The following is a 22,500-nucleotide window of genomic DNA, read 5'->3' as shown; positions in this document are numbered from 1 at the left end:
CCACAACTTCAGCAGCTGGAGTTTGGCTTAGTGATTAAAGAACCTCTCTAAGTGTCTCTGTCTCATTTTGGTCTTTCTAAGGACCTCTCTAAGTGGACTAATAGGCAAACATGGTGGCCACTGGCCATTGATCTAGTATGTTTACAGCATACTGCCAGAGTATTTCACTGAATATTACCCTGATTTTACAATATATCACATTCAGAACTTTAAACAGGAACAGAACGCCTGTAGCCTTTCAAGAGACCGTGTGTTATTGCATGTAGGTATCCTGAAGGAGAGCCCTGTGCCTGCTGACAGTCTGACGGAGTCAGTACGTAAGGATGTGGACCAGGATGTATTCCTGTTGTTCAACGTGGTGGAAGAGGCCCTGAGCTGGTACCTGGAGGACAACATTCAGACCTTCTGCTCAGACCCAGACGGAGTCAACCGGGATGATCCCGATTTTGAAGAGTCAAACCTGATGCATGGTGGGTAGTTTGGTGGTTTTTACCAACGATTCGATCTTAGGGCCCGTGTCACATGCCATCCCACCCTGTCCGTTCTCTTCCTCCTGTTTCTCTCCTCTGTACTGTCTAAATTAAACTGCCTTTCTTTGGGTTAGTAGTGCGTGAAGTTACTTTGCTAGATTGCTTAAATCTTTTCTCCAGTGTGCAGTAGGGCTGGTAAATTAATATTAGAATTTTGAATATTCCTCGAAAATGAATACACAAATGTAAAAAATAAAATAAGATGCTTATTTTAATGTTTATTTGATAGGGACAATACAAAAAACTATGTATCAAGTTCTAAAAATAAACTAAATATATGTTTTATTGGATCCGAGCACTTGATACATTGTTTTTTGTTTTGTTCCTGTCAAATAAACATACAAATATTTTTTCTTTTAATAAAAATAAAAACATAAAATTGTAATTCTTTTTTTTAAATATAATAATAATAATAATAATAATAATAATAATAATAATAATAATAATAATAATAATAATAATAATAATAATAATAATAATAATAATATTTGAATATATTTGAATATCTGCCAATTTTTAAGACCAATATTCGAATATCATTTCTGAGGAAAGTTACCAGCCCTGATGTGCAGGCACAAGTAGTAGATTTGCTTCATGAGGTTCGCTAAGGTGTTGAGTTAACCAACTCAGCCAAGAAATGATGTTCACTCTTTGTTCTGTGGAAATTCACATATCACTTTATCTCTGACCTTAATGTCTCTCGTTTCTGATACTTGATCCTTTTCCTTTCCCTTCCGCTCTCGCCTCTCCTCATGTATTTGTATCGTATCAGTCATGGTCACCTCTTACTTCTCCCCTATTGTCTTTTCCCTGTATGACAGCCATAAATGGTTACATGTATGGTAACCTGCCTGGCATTAAGCTGTGTCAGAACCGTCCGGTGGCCTGGCATCTGTTTGGCATGGGCAACGAGGTGGACATTCACTCTGCGTATTTCCACGGAAACACGCTGTTGGACCGCGGCCACCGCACCGATGTCCTCAGCCTGTTCCCGGCAACGTTTGCCACAGCCGAGATGGTTCCCCTGGAGATGGGGAAGTGGCTGCTGACCTGCCAAGTTAACGACCACCTACAGGGTAGGACCTATAGTTTCTTTGAAACACTAAATGGTTTTTGAAGAAAGTGCCACGCCTCAGCCAAACGTAGGCAAGCCTGGTCCATCATCACAGGAGCAGGACAACACAGCATAATGGAGAGAGCTGGGTACAAAGAATTGACTGCCGATTCTTTGTACTCAGCGCCTTAATAAAAGAGGCGTCAATTGTTCGAGCTGCTCCAGTGTCTTCTCTACACTAAATTGTATTCTTTGTTACGTGACCATTTGGCCTGTTGTCTGTTGACTAGGGTTCATGCCATTTACTCTGATCTCACATGTGTAAGTTACTCTGGATGATAGCATCTGCTAAATTACCTAAATTGCAAATAATATCACCCTATAATGTTGCTAAGACTTTCTCTCAGTGTGCTCTGTGTAAGAATGAAACAGGTCATTGAGGCAACACACACACTCATTCACCCTTGTACAGCATACACACATCTTTATTTATATTTTGGGTGATGTCAAGTTGTTATTTGTTTAAATTTCTCTCGACCCGGCCTATCCTAAAGACATTCCTTGCATATTGATTCATGTCAGGTTACTGACATCATGTACAGGAAATCTAGATGCACACAACAATGCAAACACTTGAGGAAAAAAACCTACTCCCCTCCTTGAATCATACTGGACTGGAAATGTGTTCATCCCACTCATCCCCTGTGTGTGTGTGTGTGTGTGTGTGTGTGTGTGTGTGTGTGTGTGTGTGTGTGTGTGTGTGTGTGTGTGTGTGTGTGTGTGTGTGTGTGTGTGTGTGTGTGTGTGTGTGTGTGTGCGTGCGTAATGTCCTTACAAATGTACATGGGTGTGTGTCTCAGCTGGAATGCAGGCCTTCTATGAGGTGAAGTCCTGTGGCACAAAGGCCAGGCCCACAGCGGTGGGGCGTGCAACCAGGCGATACTACCTGGCCGCCGAAGAGCTTGAGTGGGACTACGCGCCGTCAGGGATGGATCTGATCACTAACAAATCACTTACTGAAGACCAAAGGTACAGTACGGTGGGTTGTTGACCGGGAAAGGCAGCCTTTAAATCAAATCGAGGGCCTTGTTTATGTATCAAAGGCTCTCAGCAGAGCAGTGACGTATTTAATGTACTGTATGTGACGGGCTCTTCCGGGAGCGTATTTACACTATATAAGTATACAGTACATACGTCTTCTGGGAGTGAGACAGTTAAATAGTGTAAACAGTGTGTACAGTTAAGTGGTTTTAGAGGTTGCTGTTTTTCCCCTGATGTGACATAATCTAACTGCAGGCCAGCTGTTTGCTCTGTTCTGCTTCACTGCAGTATGAGATTCCAACATCTGTGACTCAGCAAAGAAACAGGAATCTCTTTATCTCGCAACCCCCCCTCCCCACCCACCCACCCACACACACACACACACACACACACACACACACACACACACACACACACACACACACACACACACACACACACACACACACACACACACACACACACACACACACACACACAAAAGAAAGAAACTACCATCCTCTTTCTGACCCTTACCCCCATTCCCCGCAATGACCACGTTCTCTCTGTCTATATGTCTGTCTGACTGTCTGTCTACCTCTCTCACTTGCATTCTCTCTTTTTAATCTCTCTCTCTCTCTCTCTCTCTCTCTCTCTCTCTCTCTCTCTCTCTCTCTCTCTCTCTCTCTCTCTCTCTCTCTCTCTCTCTCTCTCTCATGCTGTTTCTCTCACAGCTCATCAGAGACGTTTTTTGGGAGAGACGGGGGCAGGATCGGGGGTCGCTACAGGAAGGTTGTATACACAGAGTACACAGACAGCACCTTCACCACTAGAAGAGAGAAGCCTGCCAACTTGGGAATCCTCGGTGAGCCATGCTCTTTCAGTGCAACCCAAGTTCCAAGTCATTTGAGCATTCATTCTTCTCTCCTCCGGGACATCTCATGTTCCCCTTCTTTCATGCTGTGTTATATTCTGTCTGACGGCACAATGCTCTGTTGTTCCTCATATCTCACTGAAATATATACTTCAAAGTTATTATTTCAAACCATGCAAAAGATTCCCTCATCTCTTGACTGTGTTTTCTCCAGTAGCTACTAGTAGCTGACTATTTTTGACAATAATAATGACATGCCCAATATCAGGACGCCAAGGGTTAATGTGGTTAATTCCCCCCATTAATTCTGGCGTTCATCTCCGTCAATTCCCTCTCCTGCATTTTCCTGCATGTGTTCAGGTCCCGTCCTCAGGGCAGAGGAAGGTGATATCCTCCAGGTGACCTTCATGAACCGTGCGCATAGAAACTACAGCATCCAGCCTCACGGCCTGCACTCTGACAAATACTTCCAGGGAGTCCGTGACCAAAACGGTGAGAAAGATCAGATCAGATCCAACAGATAGCTTTGACTGATTCCTTTGTAGATTCCTCTGATTTGTGTAGCCAGTGTATGCCTTTACCTCGGAGGAAGATGATAAAAGTTAAATAACAGTCTGCTGAAGTACAGTACACACATAATACGCCGCTCTCTTCTTAAGGGCAGTGAAGAATGTTAATACTATGCTAACTGACAGTGGTGAACTGGTTTCAGTCAGACTAGACCGGGGTGAGCAACCATTTCCAAACAATTAAACCAGTCAATCCTGAGGAGCTTTTTTGGTTGATCCCAGAGCAATTTTAAAACCCAAACATCCATTCAAACTGTATCATTCATTGTCCAATCACATTCAGGTTTGCTGGTTTGAATTAGAACCCAACGACAGATAACGAGACGAGACAACAATATTGAGAATGAGGTCAATAAGAGATGCCATGAGACAAAGGACATGCAATGTCCACACAGTTTATTTTTTTCTTCGTTTTTGTCATGTCGAGTGGAGCATTTATTTATCACAAACAACTGCTACAATGGTGAAGAAAGGGAATTTGGAAAGACACTTAATGATAAACAACAGCTGACAGTGAGTGAAAAAAAGAAAGAGGGAACTGAAATCTCAACCAGCACTATCTTTAATCATGTGCTGTCATTAGTATTTTAAAAGTCCCATGACTTATTTTTGCATTATTAGTTGATTTCTTTCTAATGAGCAGCCTACAGTATAATAAGATGTAAAATTTATGGTGGTTTACACTGCCTGGTGATGGTAGATCCGGATAAGTAGATTGCCTGAAAAGGTTGCCCACTCCTGGATTAGACCCTGTTTGTATACAGTACAGTGGATTATATCTTGAAGTAGGTGGATGACATTGAGAGACTGTATGGTCTGTATGCGTATGCACTGCATATGTAGACAGGAACGGTGTAAGCCCTACAGTATACATGAAATATAAACCCACAGTAAACACATGAAATAGAATTATGCCTCCTAAACTAAACTCTTTATAATGGCTATGAAAGGGCATTAGGAAATAAAACATATTTAACTCCATATGTAATTTAAGTACAAAGAAAAACAAATTGAAGAATGATTCAATATTAGAATAATTAATCAACATCATTTTACACAGATATAAGTAAATAAAGGCATAAGAATAATCCTGATAAATCCTTGATCTCCAACCCTATAAGTAAATCTGTATCCAAACCACTGAAAAGTAAGATGATTACTGTAAGCTAACAATGTACAGAGTAAGTGTTAATTTATCCATTTGTAACTCTGTGAGTGTACAAATTTATGTAACCAATTTGTAAACTCTCAGAGTTACATTAACACTCAGGATTCTACAGAATAAAAAAACTAGGTGATCCCCTTAATATAAACAATGTCCATAATAAATCATGACAGAAATTCAACCATGTGAGCATGACAGAAAGGGTCACCAGGCGTGGCCGGGCAAGAGCACAGGAGACCCAAATCCAGTAGGGAAATCCTCTTCAGGTCATAAAACACGTTTCCTCAGGCATTAAACAGAGAAAGAATACTAGGAAACATACTGGATGTCGATCTTCAGCAGGAGGTCCGAGGTGAGGCTTACTCGCAGACGCACACATGTAGCTCAAAACTAGCTGTACGTAGTCATCCTTTCATGGAACTAACACCAAATACACAAACAACTGATTTAATCTCGTTCCCTGTGGAGGACTCGGCAGCTCCATTGTTTTCTACTCTGTGGTTCCCTACTTTCCCGTGATTCTTTTTTTTTGTTATCAATTGTTTTTATTATGTCAAAAGTACAATCACATTTTAAATGAATACATTTTTTAACAACAAAAACAAGATACAAACAACTTAAAACAGAAACCATAATAATAAAAATAAAAATAAACCCACCCACCCCTCCCCGGACCAACAATGTCCCAAAATGTAAGGATCAAACACTATGCATATACCTGTGCAATGTCATAACACTGTAATACAACATTTAAACCAAGTCTTTAATCTTATCTGCAACGTTAGACCACATATCAATGTTTTTCTCTTTTGCTCCATGTAACCTTGCCGTTGACAACTCCAAATAAAGTATGAGGAGGTTTCCACCTTGTAGCTACCATTTTCTTTGCAGCTGTTAAGCCAGCAAAGAAGATGCGCTTATGTGTGCAGTTCAGTTGTAGCCGGGACACATCATTTAATATAAATACCGCTGGAGAAGGTGTCTTTCCCGTGATTCATAATGGGCTAGCCACATTTTAACATGGAGGCGCGTTCCCGATCAGGAATGCGCATCCATGTTAAAATTCAGTGCAGGCTGGCAAAAGATTCTCAATTGAATTGATTTTAACAATATCATTTTTTTCAACCCATCAATTACTTTTTCCATTCCGTATGAGCTACAGACATCTATAGGATACCGGAACTACTTTACATTTTTGATACGACAAGTGAGAATTGGGCATTTTCGCCGGTATCGCCCTCAGGTGGATCTTAACGCTGTGGGATCTCATACCGGAGCTACACTGCCCTGCCAAGGCAGAGTGCAGTAACTACGAAAACAAAAATCACTGAAAAATTGGTTTAAAACTGATTCAACTGGTCAGCCAAATGAGATATCGGCATATAAATGATATTACACTAATTGTACATCTGTTCTTAAGGTAATTGTTTATCCCCCAAAATCACAAAGGCTATTTTGACCTTTGGGATACCCAAATAAGTCGGTGTGTCCAAAAACGTAGTTACTGCTCTTTGGCTTGGCAGGGCAGTACAGCAGAGGGGTCACAGACGGGGCTACTCATGGACCTGTGTCCTAACAGCATACATAGATCAATAGTATGTTAATATTGAAGGGACAATGAACAAGTGGATTACATTAATATTAATAACTTTATTCGTATAGCATGTTTTTTTTTTATATTTTTCTCCGCCAGGCCGAAGGTGTGGCTGTGTTTTTACCTATAAGTGCACCGATAGGCATGAAACTTTGCATGCACACTCCCTAGGGGTCAAGGAAAAACCTATGCCCCGCATTTTTCACATCTGCCTTTTATAGGGAGGCCAACTTTAAAAAAAAGAAAATTTGCCATGAAAGTTCACGCCTATTTTAGCGCCACCAGGAGGCCGATGCATTCTGAACATTGCTGGCCCACAATAACCTACCTGACCTGTGCTACGAGGAGCACTTTTTCTAGTTTGTTTAGTTCTTACCAGTTTATGAAATCAACTAATCCAATTTAATCTTATAATTCTAAGAAACTATTTCAAATAGTGTACTTGTTCGGTCTTGTAGCAGATGTACTGATTATCGTGCTCTGTGCCTAATACTACAGGGGCTGATGAGCCTGGGTCTGCAGTGGCTCCTCGGACAACTTTCATCTACAACTGGAAGGTTCTGGATGGTCCCTCTCCCTCTGATACCAACTGTATCCCTTACCTATACTTCTCTGCCACTGATGCTGTACATGACACCAGCTCTGGTTTGATGGGACCTTTACTAGTGTGCAGGAAAGGAGCTCTGAGGAAGGACGGTACCCAGGTGTGCTATCAGCTTTTACTGCAAGCTCACATGATCAGTTCAATACTAGGGCTGTCCCGAATATACCTTTTTCAAGCTTCGGATATTCGGCACATTTTCCAAGCAAATAGCCAAATACTTGTTCAAAAGTAATTCATAGATCAAATAAAGGCTCTTTGCTGGTGAGATTGTTATCTCCGCTAAAACAACAACAACTATTCTTCAGAGATAACCATAGACAAGTTTCTAAAGTGCAATTATCCATAATGGAAAATTAATTCCTATAATAAATGACTGTTTGCCACTGGCCTAATTGCCTTGTACCGTTTGTATGTTCTTTAACAGAAAGACGTGGACAAGGAGATGTTCCTGCTGTTTACTGTCATGGACGAGAACGAGAGCTGGTACTTGGATGAAAACATCGCAAAGTACGGCAGCAATGAGACAGACCCAGAGGATGAAGATTTTCAGGAGAGCAATAAGATGCATGGTAGTCTACCTTTGTGTAATGCCTTATTTATACAAAAACAACAGATCTACAAGCTGACAGCATGTGTCATGCCCCCGGTGTGTATAACTATAAATCAGGCTTCAGGGATGGGCGGATCGATACGGAAATATCAGTACTTCGGATCCCGAGATTTCCTTTCATAATCGATCCCCGTAATAAAATATTCATACCAAGTGTTTTTCTTTAACCAGTGTTTTTAATCTTTATATATTTTTATTATGAAATTGAATAGAAACTACAAAACTCTCGTTCTGTCAATCACACAACATGGCGGGCGGGCTGGTATGACAGAGAGAAAACAAAAATAATTAGGCAACATGCCATGTGTGTCAAAAGTCAATGATATTGTGGCAATAGCACAAACTTGCCGAAACATGAAAATCAGCCACATAAAAGAGCATTGATGAGTGAACGTTTCAGAAGGCGAGGGTTCTCTGACAGAAGCCTTTCACAGAAGCAGGATTTATCCATGTTTAGTGATTTGGGTTATTTGAATCCTCTGAACAGAAGTCTGGAAATGCATTTTCATTGGAAGTTATTTATAGTAATACTAATGTGGGGATTTCAATTTAATTCACAAAGTTTTCCCTTTTCATTTACTGTAAACAAGAGGCTTTTAGATTTATCAGCATTGGTATTGGGATACTAGCCTTGGGATTACTTTGTATCGGATCAAAAAGAAAGTCTGTGGTATTGCCCATCCCTAGTGTGTGTGTCTGTGTGTTTTTGCATGTGTAGTTGGAGATTTGAAGCTTATTGCGTTGTTCAAATTGTAACAATGGTGTTACTTTGTAGAGATTTTTCTTTTTTTTTTTTAAAGTGGATATCACAAGCCTTTGTTAGCTACATAACAGAGCTTATGTTCATAATATATCCAAAATCCAATGCAAAAATCCAATTGGAAATCTGACATAGTGGAGTGGAACAGTAAACAATAAAATCCTCATTGTTCATTTATCATTTATTTATTATTATTTGTATGCTCTCAGTTAAATTAACACAGAGGATTTTACTGTGTAACAGATCATCAGCCATCATCACTAGAAATCTTATTTCTCCCCAGAGTAAGTTAACTGGTATTCATTTTCAATTGGCTAGGTTATATTTGTACTGTTGTATTGTTCTCATAATTTGTATTTCTTTTTTTATTAATATTTCAGCTGTGAATGGCCTGATGTATGGGAACCTTCATGGCCTGGATTTATGTTCGGGGGACACAGTTGTGTGGTACAACTTTGGTCTGGGCACAGAGGTGGACATCCATGGCATTTATTTTGAAGGCAACACCTTCCAGAGGCATGGCACCACCCGGGACACACTCAGCCTGTTCCCACACACCACCGCTACCATGGTCATGAAGCCATCCACTGCTGGTCAGTCTGGACTTTTACCATACTCCATTACTCTTCAATTTGTTTTCTTTCACAAATATTGTTGCTTTCGGGTGGAAACATTGAAAGGAACTGTTACTTTTCAGGATATGGAAAAAATAACCTGTTCCAATGTAGTAATGATTCAGTCATGAGCTCTTGTTAATTATTTTCATTGGTTAAATATTCATAAAAACTCACAGACTTTCAATCCGGCTTGGGAACGTCATTCATTTATTTTATTTTTTTTCAAAAATAGCTAAAATAGCCGCTCACAACACATCACATGAGCTTGCAAATTGCATTTTCGCTATTTTTAAGTAGAGCATTCATGAAATGCCCTACACAGAATTACTCACGTGTTCATATTATGTTTGATTCTTGTACATATACTGTACACTTTTAAGACATTATTAACATTCTGTTTGCAATTGCTTTTTCTAGGGCTGGGGTTCAATAGTGAAGGGTTGGGGAACATTCTCCACATGTTTTAATTTTGACATAGATTTCTATAAAAAATTCTGTTGTTCCACAAGGCTGAAAGAGTATTGTCACCAAGATAAATAGTTTCCCTCACTCCTCATTCTCACCACTAATACAACAATTTACGTAAAACAGTGGTTTGCAAACTGTTTAATTTCAAGGACCCCCATAACGCTAGGAGTGTACAGATGGCGGGTCCATTTGGTTCCATTTATACACTCAGAGTTACAGACCTGTAGGTGTCCCTTTGGAACCCCACAAGGAACCCTGATGGATCCCCGGACCCCACTTTGAGAACCACTGACCCAAAGGATTCGATGAGAGATTCAAATTGATTCATATCTGAAGCCCAACCCCAATCTAACCTCTTGTGGATGCTCTCACACAGGCACGTTTGAAGTGAGCTGCAGAGTAACAGACCACCTCTCTGGTGGGATGCAGGAACAGTACATGGTACGGGACTGTCCCGGACACAACTTCACTCGTACACCATTCAGACATTCAAAGGTCGTCCAGTACTTCATCAGCGCTGAGGAGATAGAGTGGGACTACGCACCTGACAGAGCCTGGGAACAGGAGAAGAACCATGGAACACTAGAGGACAGGTGTGTGTGTGTGTGTGTGTGTGTGTGTGTGTGTGTGTGTGTGTGTGTGTGTGTGTGTGTGTGTGTGTGTGTGTGTGTGTGTGTGTGTGTGTGTGTGTGTGTGTGTGTGTGTGTGTGTGTGTGTGTGTGTGTGCCTTCCCACCCTGCAAGGATTACATCACTAATTGCATGTTGATGTACCTGGGTTTGGTAAATTGCTATTTATGTTTATAAGTATTACTGTTTGTAAGTGGTGACAGATTGTCGTGTGTCCCAGTCCAGGCAACGTGTTCCTGGAGCGAGGGGAGAACAGAATCGGCTCCCGCTATAAGAAGGTGGTGTACAGGGCGTACACTGATGACACCTTCACAACGCAGAGGAAACGACCGCCACAAGAGATGCACTTGGGCATTCTAGGTATCCTAAAGCCTGATTCATATTTAGTCGCACGATGAATAGCAGACCTACAAGCAGACCTACAGTAGAAGATCACAACGGGTCGCATCCGAGCTTGTATTTGTATACATTTGGCTTTAGCTGCTCTTACCTCTCTCACAGAAGTGAAATATAGAAACGTAATCCCTTTAGCACTGTCTTGCAGCTGTAACCAACCTTGTTCAAAAGGTCATTTACGTCTATTTGGGTACATTTTTACTCTATCAAAGTTAGAATAACACTGAGGATTTATATGTAGTTCACTTCTTTATTGACCATATTCTACACTTCACTTAACTTAAAATGAAAGTTTCATTACTTTGTCAATGTTGCTGTTGCTGTGGTATACTTTGGCTTTGTAAGACATAAAACTGCATTTTACATTGTTGTTTTTTCAGCAACCCCCCCCCCCAAAAAAAAAACCCCAGAACTGATAAAACTACAAAGACATTCCACCAGACACTTCCTTTTAACTAAACAAACTTAACAGACCTTCATTGGTATGTTTATACTAGGCTGGGAAGGAAGCCACATCTAATGGTTTAGCAGAGTAAAGGATTACAGTTTAAGACTATCTGATGAGAAGATCTGATGCTACCAAATTTCAAAATCGTTTAAGATTTAAACAATGTGTGAGTCCAGCTTTACTCTATGGCAGCCACAAACACGAGGACCTGGTGCCACACAGCCCAGCATGTTCTGAAGAACTAGAATAAGGTTCCATTAGGTTCCATTTGTGCACTCTCTGAGTTAAATTAAATTAGGACAGGATCATTTGTGTTTCTGGTTCCTTACATGTATGCTTGTGTTTTCTTTTTACTGCTACAGGTCCAATAATCAAAGCTGAAGTGGGGGAACAGATTCTGATCACGTTCAAAAACAAAGCCAGTCGGCCCTACTCCATCCACGGGCATGGAATGAAGGCCCATGGGTCCGCTGCAGTCGAACCTGGTGAGAATAGAGATTGAAAATACCAACACTGTGTGTATTCCACACACAGACACAGAAAACACACAATGCATTTGCGTCGACTGATTCATCCATGTGCAGCCTACTCACCCAGTAATTCATTGCTGTGACTTTGGGTCTGCTTCTTGTCACCTAGTATATCTATTCTAGACAAATATCTCCACTCAGAAATCAAAGTCATTGTCTATCATTCTGATTCTGATGATTCTAGATGTTTGTTCTTGTCCTGTCAGGCTACATGACAGAAATTAGATGGGACGTTCCTGAAAGCTCCGGTCCAGGGGTCTCAGATCCTAACTGCATCTCCTACGCCTACTACTCCTCTACGCACTTCACCAAGGTACTCAGTGCATGTCTCATATACTGTATGCGTGCATACATTGAATCGAATCGTATCGTTCTAAATTAACTTGTCCTGTATCGTTCATGTATCGTATCGACTAAATCCTTGAATCGAAACGTATCGTTCTAAATTAACCTGTATCGTTCATGTATCGTATCGACAACCAAGTATTGTGATATGTATCGAATCGTTGTTAAAATGTTTCGTTACACCCCTAATATTAACCAATTTAGACCTGAGGCCGATTCTAAAAACACCTTCTAAATCCTAACCTAAGTTTTCGGAAGAACTTTTATTTTTAATTTTTAAATCATGTTGCAATATCATTGTTGTCGGATGGAAAACGTTCCTTTTTTACAAACGATTTAAAATAGTGAAAATAGCATATCTACCAGCGGCAAGGACTAGTAGGGCTTTAATTTATGAGAAAACATACAAATTTGAAACTTGGAGATTTCTGCCCGCCAGTGACGATATAGTAACACCTAAAATGACACAGATGCTTCCCCGGATTGAAAGGTATAACAACGTGTGTCGGAGCAACTCCCCATAAGTCCCCCCACACTCACTAACGGCCTACTACTACTACTTCTACTGCTACTACTACTAATAATAATAATTATTACAATAATCATAATCATATTAATAGGCCTAAAATGCATGTATCGGTACATGTACCGGTAAGCCAATTACATTTACAGATGGGGAGATTTAAATGCTTTGGACTGATTGTCTCCGCCAGGCCGAAGGCCTATATAAATAGGTGAGTCACTTCAAAACATTGCATTGCATGTTTCGAATCAGTGCCATCAGCCAAGCTAACATTTAGTCAGGAGATATTAGCAGAAAAAGTTCCAATCTTGGAATAAATTCCAATATTTGCTGGTGGAGACTTGTGCTCCGAGGAGCACATTTTCTAGTTTTCTACTGTTTTAATGTTAAACACCATCTAACTCAACCAGTTGGGAGCTGCTTTTAGCCTTAGATATATTGGCCCCTAGAGCACGTTCATCAGCTGGCAATTTCCGACGCAAAGCATGGATTATTACGATTTACAGTAAGAGGGCAAGTATATATTGTTAGAAATACATGGAAAACTGATTAGGCTTATCACTGTTAATAACGTATTAACAGTGAACATTCCTGCAGTTCTGTCACAATTCAAACACTCATCTATTACGGAATATTGTGAGCTTGGCAGTGAAGACACAAACAGGATTTGTGATTAAAATGTTTTATTGTTACGTCTTTCATACAAGTATATAAGAGTAATCATTCTTTTGTTTTTGTTCCTTGCACATTTTTGCATAAACAATAACAAAGGAAAATGTTAAAGGAAGAAAAAAAGGCAAATGCAAAAAGGGAATGATTCCTACTTCTAAATGGCCCCACAAGCACAATCACACAATTTAAAACAATATATTCACCTATTTTCCAAAATAAATAATAAATATTATCAAACTTAGGCTATGTATCAGATTAAACACGGGGGCTAGCATCCAATAACTGCTGCAAGACAAACACGCTTCAGAGACAGAACTTCTAATCAAATAATGGCTGAAAAGGCCATTCTCAAACTCGGTTCATTGGGTCTTAGCCCACAAGTCCTGGAAAACTGATGGACTACTACATGTTCATAGTTTTCCAAAGTGTTTTTCTACAGGCATCTGAGATGTGCATTGCCTCCGTGCTTGTGTGGCATTCTCAACCATCTTGTGAGGAACTGTCTTGGCTTGAAACGACATACAGAGACGACACATTTTTGCTGATCATCATGAAATTATTCAACAACAACATTGTAGATCTCTTTTCCATGCATATTGTTCATAAGACTGAACCCCCTTTCACACTGAGCTGTGCCGCAAGGGATGGTCTGCATGCATTGTGTGAGTGGTTTTACTCTTTCAGGCTCACTTGTGTGGGTCCTGAAGGAAATCTCTCATACCACTAACTGCTTGCTTTTCACAAAGAACCGCCTGCACAGTTGATGAATACGATGTGGTCATATCTATAATTGTTCACATTAAAGCATCAAGAATGCCCCTGAGGCCAGCGGCCGATCTCTGTTTTCACCTGAATGAGAGCATTATTGAACGTGTGTCAGCAAGTTATAATTTGCGTCAATTAACGTTATTGTTTTATTATATAAAGATGACCAGCATCCCTCGGTGCATGCATGCATCCCATTTTTAAATTCCTGGTATTAAGTAAGATTTTCCAGCGGGTGACCATGACTATAACCTACATTATATGACATGGGATGAATGGACATTGCGGCGATGCATCGTGTGTACAGTATGTGCGTATGTGGGATGCCTACTGTATGTGTGTGTGATGTGTGTGTGTTTACACTTCAAAGCAAAACAAAAAACCTAGACCTAGTTCATTATGTGCAAAGCATTCGGCTTTACAGACCCAAACACAGCACGACTTATTGTAGGCCTAATTGCCAAACATTTTAATTTGGTCTACAGTATATAGTATATGGACAGAATCCACTTACACTTCTTATCCACATCAGCACAATCCACATGCGTTTTTGTTTGTTTATGTGCTAAAAGTGTGGTTTTGAGATCTGTTTCACCATCATACAATGAGAGTAAATGGAATCGTAACTTCCATTTTCTCGCTCACAGACAACAGGATGATTGACAATATTTTGACACTGATGGGGTGCAGTTTCCCACCCCCTGAGTAGGGGAGGAACATGATTTTTTTTATTAAACTGTTAAGTTTGATAATATCATAATTTAACAAATTAATTAGATTGTTGTAAACTGTCTGATATCAACCATATAAGACAGTCTACTAGTATTTAATGCAGTCTGAAGAGAAACATGGATAAAACATATCCCCACCGCCGATAAGAATGAATGACCTGAGCCGTGTATTTCCCCCTCCACATCCCCCTTTTTTTTATCAAACCTTGCGTGAAAGCAAAATGGTTGATTGATAACTACCAATGACAGATTGACCACGGTAAATCACAGCTCCTCTTTTCCTCATTCAGGACCTGTACAGCGGCCTGCTGGGACCGTTGGTGGTGTGCAGGCCTGGGACTTTACGTGGAGGCGAGGGCGTCGACAGACAGAGGGGAGATGTGGAGATGGAGTTTGCCTTGCTCTTCATGGTCTATGATGAGAACCAATCCTGGTACTTTGACGACAATGTCAGAACGTACATCGGCAAAGATCCTGAAACCTTCGATCCGGACGCAGACTTTGAGGAGAGCAACCTGATGCATGGTGAGCAAGCATCACAATCACATTTTTCGCAATGCTTTCAACATGTTCTTTCCATATGTTTAATGAAGGAATTTGGGCACCCCCCTTTAAAACAATAAATACATGTATTTATTGTTATTGAGGTTGCAGGTAGAACATTGGGAAACCACAAACCTGTGGTTTCACAGATGATGTTTTAACCACAGTGCCATCAACACACGCCATCAGAAGCATTCCTGTTATATTCCTGTTGTCCAATACTGCTATGGGAATATCATTTTGGTTTAAAGTCTTGACACAGATGGCATGCTGTTATAACTCTGTTATAAACTTTGTATACGAGAGTGTGTGTGTGTGTGTGTGTGTGTGTGTGTGTGTGTGTGTGTGTGTGTGTGTGTGTGTGTGTGTGTGTGTGTGTGTGTGTGTGTGTGTGTGTGTCTGTCGGGGGGGATGCACGCTCGTGTGTGTGTGTGTGTGTGTGTGTGTGTGTGTGTGTGTGTGTGTGTCTGTGTCTGTGTCTGTGTCTGTGTCTGTGTCTGTGTCTGTCTGTGTGTGTGTGTGTGTGTGTGTGTGTGTGTGTGTGTGTGTGTGTGTGTGTGTGTGTGCGCGTGTGTGTGCATGTGTGAGGTTGTGTGTCTGTGTAAGGGTGTCTGGGTGAATCTGTTGAAGAGATAAATGGCATGCGCCTTAACACCTCAAATGGTTACTCAGTTGTTATAATTACGGGTTTTGTTATCTCCTTACAAATGTACATGTGTCTGGTTGCATGCATGCGTGCATGCGTGCGTACATGTGTGTGCATGCTTGCGTGCGTGTGTGTATGTGTGTGTGTGTGCCTGCGTGCGTGCATGCATGCATGTTTGTCTATTAAAGGGATAAATGGCAGGCTGTATGGGAACCTCCAGGGGCTGACGATGATGCAGGGGCAGAAGGTAGACTGGTATCTACTGGGCATGGGCAATGAGGTGGACATGCACACTGTTCACTTCCACGCAGAGACCTTCACCTACAAGGTACCCCTCTCCTTCTTCATTATTTCATAATCATCATCGCTGCCTCATAATTGCCATATGCTCACATGGCAGTTGTCACGGTGATACTCGACTAACACGACTAGAGATTGCTGTCATCATTATAGCCGGCCCTACCGCTTGTCATTTCTGTGTCAGTATCATTAAACGGTATGTCATCATCAATGAATGAGGTACATTTCCATCACTTTTCCATCCAATAAATAGACTACATAATACAGTTACAGTATACCAGACACATGCAACTGGAGGGAAAATAATTAGTTTTTAGAGCACCAAGACATCATTATTAGTTGAGCATTTGCAAAACAATTATAATTAGGTCTGTATATCCAGTGTGTGTGTGTGTGTGTGTGTGTGTGTGTGTGTGTGTGTGTGTGTGTGTGTGTGTGTGCGTGCGTGCGTGCGTGCGTGCGTGCGTGCGTGCGTGCGTGCGTGCGTGCGTGCGTGCGTGCGTGCGTGCGTGCGTGCGTGCGTGCGTGCGTGCGTGCATGTTGGCGCACGTGCGTGTGTGTGTCGTTTTTTTTTTTTTTTTTTGCAACTTATTGTTTTTTATTGTTATTATCAGAAGAGACAACACATTTTCATCATCATTTCATCATCATCATCATTTTCATCATCATCATCATGATGATGATCATTTTCATCATCATCATTTTCACCATACAGTCTTTCTATACAATATTTCACATTGTCCCCCCATTGAGACAGCAGCAACAAAAGAATAAGAAAAGTAAAGCAAAACAAAAGACATACAGAAAAAAGAAAAAAAAGAAAAAAAAATCAGAAGTAATCAGAGAGAAGTATACAAACATGAAAGAACAGAAGAATGTACAATATGTATCCTCACACTTACACTGTAACACAATATAGTGTGTGTCGTTTTTAAAGTCACAACATGAAACGTCATACTGTATATTTGATCTGCAACTCACTACACTATCTGACATATGGCTTGATGGACAAATATTAAAGGTCAAGGACACTGAGGTCATCTGGCATTTCTTGCTTCTTCCTTTTTGCGCTACAATCTGCTCAACAATTGGATGGAAACATCATTTCCTACAGTATGTTGCAATGTATCATGTGAAAGTATGTCCAAGGGTTAGAAATGCTGAATGAAACTGAAAGATTGTAGCTAGTTACTGAGTTAGTCACTACTCTCAGTTCCTCAAATTTCCGTAGCTCTGTTCCTCCACCGCTCTCGGTATAACGGTGTGTGTGTGTGTGTGTGTGTGTGTGTGTGTGTGTGTGTGTGTGTGTGTGTGTGTGTGTGTGTGTGTGTGTGCACCAGATGGACCGTGTGCATCGTGCTGATGTGTTTGACCTCTTCCCGGGGACGTTCCAGACCGTGGAAATGGTGGTAGGAAACCCTGGGACCTGGCTGCTGCACTGCCACGTCACAGACCACATCCATGCTGGCATGGAGACCACGTTCACCATCATAGGTACCGCATGTACTTCTATTGTTTGAGGACCATGGTGTCTTCTGTGGAACTCATTACATTATGCACTTATGATGTTCTTATTTATTTCAATGCATTCTCACTCCCATCTCACATTTTGACACTTGGTTCAGTATATTTTGTGTCCGATGCTGATGCAGAGGACACCCTTTTATTTATGTTGACTGCGACGGATCTCACCAGATTTGGTACATCAGTATGCAAATAGGCTGGTGGTGAGTCTTCAGAAGTAAGGCCCATTTATACTCAACATTAAAGTCATACCGTGTAACATCCATTTTAGTAGACCTTTTGGCGACACTTTTGGTAGCTCGGTTGTCATTACAGCGTTTGTCTATTCTGAAATACCACTCAAAAAGGAATGCTGCAGGGTCCTAGTACCTGACAATTTGTTTGGATTCAGATTTATTAATTTTAACATACATATAAATTACAGTACAAGTACATTTCCAGTGCCATTTCCGACGCCTCATTTTGGAGTGTCATGCACTAGGGTAATACATGGCAAAAAGAGGGAGTCCAGTCCACACAAGGTCAAACGTTTAAATTATATTTATTGTTCTGAATTAATTAGAGAATATGGATAATCAAAAGCAATCAAACAGACAATAAACACAGTTCTCTCTTTGCATAATAGATATTGCATCAAAACCTGTGTGTGTGTGTGTGTGTGTGTGTGTGTGTGTGTGTGTGCGTGCGTGCGTGCGTGCGTGCGTGCGTGCGTGCGTGCGTGCGTGCGTGTGTGGTGGGGGCTAAATACACAACATACATATGTTTGTACACACAGCATGGATGTATATATTTACTAACAATGTTTTTTTCTTTTTCTTTTTTATTTCAGAAAATTCTTCAAATGGTAAGACAAATTGTATAAATCTTTCTTTAAAAAAAAGGATGACACGATTATTGTGAAATAATCTAAGATGAGTTTTATTTATTTGTTAAATTTCTTGCCCATGGATTCATGTTCCTTTTCAGACACAAGGTCAAACGTTTAAATTATATTTATTGTTCTGAATTAATTAGAGAATATGGATATCAAAAGCAATCAAACGTATGGGGTGTGAACAAGTCAGTAATCAGTAATGCAATGTATGGATGTGTGGAATGTGCTGTGCGAGTGTTGTATAAGGTGTGTAGAGCAACTGAAAACAAAAGGGTTAGGCCCCACAGGCCAGGTGGCAGAGATCCTGCTTTCAGGGAAGAGAGAGAGAAAATGAGAGGTAGTGGGAGAGCTCACTATATACTCTCCCAAACCACCTCACCCAGCTGCACCCAGTTGGTCTAATGGCCTGCCACACTCCGCCCTATTCACTCAGGCTGCCGGCTAGCCATCAGTGAAGGCAGAGGGGGCAGGGCCGTCACACAGAGGTAAACAAATATATCAGTGAAAGATGATATAAAAAATAACTTTTGTTTAATTGAAAAAGTTCCACAACTAGATTCTGACAAGTCCTGTAAAAGATGCGCTGTATTGGCCAGTAGTCACTTTGAGTGGCTGCTGCCTTCCCGAATATGGCGGCCGCGGATACAGGTCGTTCCAATGAACTGCAGCGGCCAATGAGGTTTCTATATCTATGGACAAAACAAACCTAACACAATGAAGAATAAAGACTGTAAGACAAGTGAAGGGCCATATGAGATTTTTTTGTTGTCCTATCCTGCCCTCTAGCGGTTGAAATGGGTGAACCTCCATTTAGACATGACTGTAACTACGGAGAGAAGTATGTGAGCAATGCCATTTGCCCTCTTAATGTACAGTACAAACATACACATTAGTGCATGTTGAAAATTGCTGCTAAAGAGGTCCCCAGTGTATTGCCCCAGTGACGCTAAAGGGGTCCTGACCAGTGAAACTGGTCCCAAGTGTCCTAGGGAGTGAGAATGTGTGTGAGAGGCCAAAAAGTAGATTGCGTCTGTGTATACTGTAGAAAGAATGTTAACAGACAATAAACACAGTTTTCTCTTTGCATGTATATAGATATTGCATCAAAACCAATGTGTGTGTGTGTGTGTGTGTGTGTGTGTGTGTGTGTGTGTGTGTGTGTGTGTGTGTGTGTGTGCGTGCGTGCGTGCGTGCGTGTGTGTGTGTGTGTGTGTGTGTGTGTGTCGGGCTAAATACACAACATACATATGTTTGTACACACAGCATGGATGTATATATTTACTAACAATGTTTTTTTCTTTTTTTTTTTTTTTCAGAAAATTCTTCAAATGGTAAGACAAATTGTATAAATCTTTCTTTAAAAAAGGATGACACGATTATTGTGAAATAATCTAAGATGAGTTTTATTTATTTGTTAAATTTCTTGGCCATGGATTCATGTTCCTTTTCAGATATTTTGACACTTTAATTTCTTACTGTTTAATTGATGCTTGTTTTACTTAATTATTGTTCTTTCATAATGTATATTATGTTATCTTCAAAAGTGACGTAAAAAGCATTTTGTAAACTCTGTTTTTAGAGAATGGTTATACAAATCCATTTTCTTCTTCTGCTTCTTTTTCTTCTTCTTAGTAGTAGTAGCAGTAGTAGTTTTCGTAGTAGTATTACATGGAGTATTTTAACGTACCACCACCAAACTACAACACCTGTTGAATGCCTATACTGTTCTCTGTCATCCTCACATCCTGCAGCACTAGTGAGCTCAATAGCCACCATGCTGCTGTCTCTGGCTGTAGGAGTGATGCTGCACTGCTGAAGGACCCTGACACTGACTATCTATGCAACAAGGGCATTGACTGCACTACAATTCCAGGGATTTGATCACTGTGTGTGTGTGTGTGTGTGTGTGTGTGTGTGTGTGTGTGTGTGTGTGTGTGTGTGTGTGTGTGTGTGTGTGTGTGTGTGTGTGTGTGTGTGTGTGTGTGTGTGTGTGTGTGTGTGTGACAGAGAGAGAGAGAGAGAGTTTATGTATTCCTATATGATACAAAAGTAATTCATTGCCTATTGTGCCTTTGAAGGTCAAGTCAAAATCAAACCGTCGATGACAACACAGTCATGTATTATTGTTAAAGCTACAATGCGTAGGTTTTATGTCCGTTGTCCCTCTCGCAACGTAGAACTACAATAACTACCACAACCACACTACAATAAAAGATGGCAGCGCATCTGTGTCTACCTGACCACCAGGGTTAAAATGTCTCAGTGTAAGACTAGGGAGACCACCTCCAAACAATGCAGGATATGCAAGTTATATCATATTAACATATTCTACCATAATGATTGTTTTAGCTCCAATCCTTATTATTTTTGTCCTCTCTGGACGGAGAGAGATAATTGCGACTGTAGCACCCGGTATTCAAACCGGTTCTCCAGCATGGGAGACCAAACACCTAAGGCTCATAGGAAATCCCTGCTTGGCCAGAGGAGATATTGGGCTCATGACCTTCTGGCAGGGCTACTTGTCAATAATGTTGTGTCCAATCCAATACCGGGATCTAAATTTCTCAATAGAGTAGAAAGACCTCCAAGCATTGCATATGTGCTAGTTATATTGTATTAGCATACTCTTCCACACTGATTGGTTAAAATAGCATTTTATTCATTCAAATACATTCTGGATTGCAGCTTAAAAAACATTGTTGTAATTAAAAGAAGTTTGTGGCTTTAAAGTTTTTTTTTCATGTTTTACATCATTCTTAATAAAACCTTCTATAACTGTGGATTGTTTGTTCTATGTTGCTATTTTTGTGGCATGTTGCACAGAATATTCATGTGATTTGTTTAGACTTATTTAGTGCAAAGCACTACTGGACCAAATGTGTATGATTGATTTAAGGTGTGAATGTGGAATCAAATTATTATTCTGCTATGTTGTACTGCAAGTAGTGTGTGTGTGTGTGTGTGTGTGTACTGTACACTATGACCACTAGGCGACGCTAATGCATTCATTCAAAGTTGCCAATTCTAATGCTTGTAACAATGACATTACTACTAGATTAATTTATGACATACATGTTTTCTAGGGGTATTAAGGGCCGGGGTGCTGAAACCAAATCTGCTGTATGAATGTGTAGCTCAAACATGAGTGCTAATGCCTCAAAATTGACAATTTAAAGATGGCAGCTACCACTATGCTGAAATATATTAAAAAACATCTTTTTGACTAAACAAAGTAGAAACTTGATTGAATTTAGCTTTTAAAAGTTTTCATATTATGGAGAATCCAATGCCATATTCTGATTTGAGATCAATCTGAGGAAACTGCTTGAAACTTTTATATACTGTGTGGTGAACGTTTTCCTTTATAGTCAGGGTTATTGCAAAATACATTTAAAATAACTTTCCAGAATCAGAATCAGCTTTATTGTCACATCACAGGTTTACAGAGGTAAAGAAATGGGTGAAATTCGTTTTTGTGCATAGTTCCCATCGTATCGTTATTTCCATAGAAGAAGACATTTCGTTACTTCCATGTTATTTCCAATTTGGGTTGAACATGATCCGTGGAGCTACCTCTGGTGTTATGATCGTGGACTTCATTTACGTTTTGGAAGTATTTTGACAAATACAGGGGATCATAATGTTGTGGCGTATCTTGTAGACCAGGCCCATTGTAAGTTGCTGTACTCTGTCCTCAACCCTAAGCCAT

At 40.4% G+C, this 22,500-nt stretch overlaps 1 protein-coding gene across 2 annotated transcripts in view; it reads left to right on the top strand.

Moving 5' to 3' along the window:
* The window catches only part of LOC311057537 (ferroxidase HEPHL1-like), a 32,349-nt gene extending 10,778 nt beyond the window's left edge, over window positions 1-21,571 (top strand). The window contains exons 4-20 of one of the 2 annotated variants that reach the window (XM_084074512.1): window positions 267-470; window positions 1,352-1,606; window positions 2,445-2,613; window positions 3,339-3,469; window positions 3,839-3,970; window positions 7,305-7,510; window positions 7,835-7,979; window positions 9,161-9,373; window positions 10,242-10,458; window positions 10,715-10,854; window positions 11,701-11,823; window positions 12,075-12,181; window positions 15,195-15,429; window positions 16,282-16,421; window positions 17,734-17,887; window positions 20,108-20,122; window positions 20,543-21,571. In XM_084074512.1, the coding sequence (XP_083930638.1) occupies window positions 267-470; window positions 1,352-1,606; window positions 2,445-2,613; window positions 3,339-3,469; window positions 3,839-3,970; window positions 7,305-7,510; window positions 7,835-7,979; window positions 9,161-9,373; window positions 10,242-10,458; window positions 10,715-10,854; window positions 11,701-11,823; window positions 12,075-12,181; window positions 15,195-15,429; window positions 16,282-16,421; window positions 17,734-17,887; window positions 20,108-20,122; window positions 20,543-20,607 (2,651 nt within the window). In that variant the 3' untranslated portion in view covers window positions 20,608-21,571. Of the gene's footprint in view, window positions 1-266; window positions 471-1,351; window positions 1,607-2,444; window positions 2,614-3,338; window positions 3,470-3,838; window positions 3,971-7,304; window positions 7,511-7,834; window positions 7,980-9,160; window positions 9,374-10,241; window positions 10,459-10,714; window positions 10,855-11,700; window positions 11,824-12,074; window positions 12,182-15,194; window positions 15,430-16,281; window positions 16,422-17,733; window positions 17,888-18,746; window positions 18,762-20,107; window positions 20,123-20,542 lie in introns of both variants that reach the window. The other variant, XM_084074513.1, reaches the window with a different exon arrangement.
* Window positions 21,572-22,500: the final 929 nt, after the last annotated feature.

The sequence above is a fragment of the Gymnoscopelus microlampas genome, assembly GCF_963454915.1.
Source record: "Gymnoscopelus microlampas genome assembly, chromosome: 12".
In the NCBI taxonomy this organism is placed as follows: Eukaryota; Metazoa; Chordata; class Actinopteri; order Myctophiformes; family Myctophidae; genus Gymnoscopelus; species Gymnoscopelus microlampas.
This window is presented reverse-complemented; position numbering and strand designations above follow the sequence as displayed.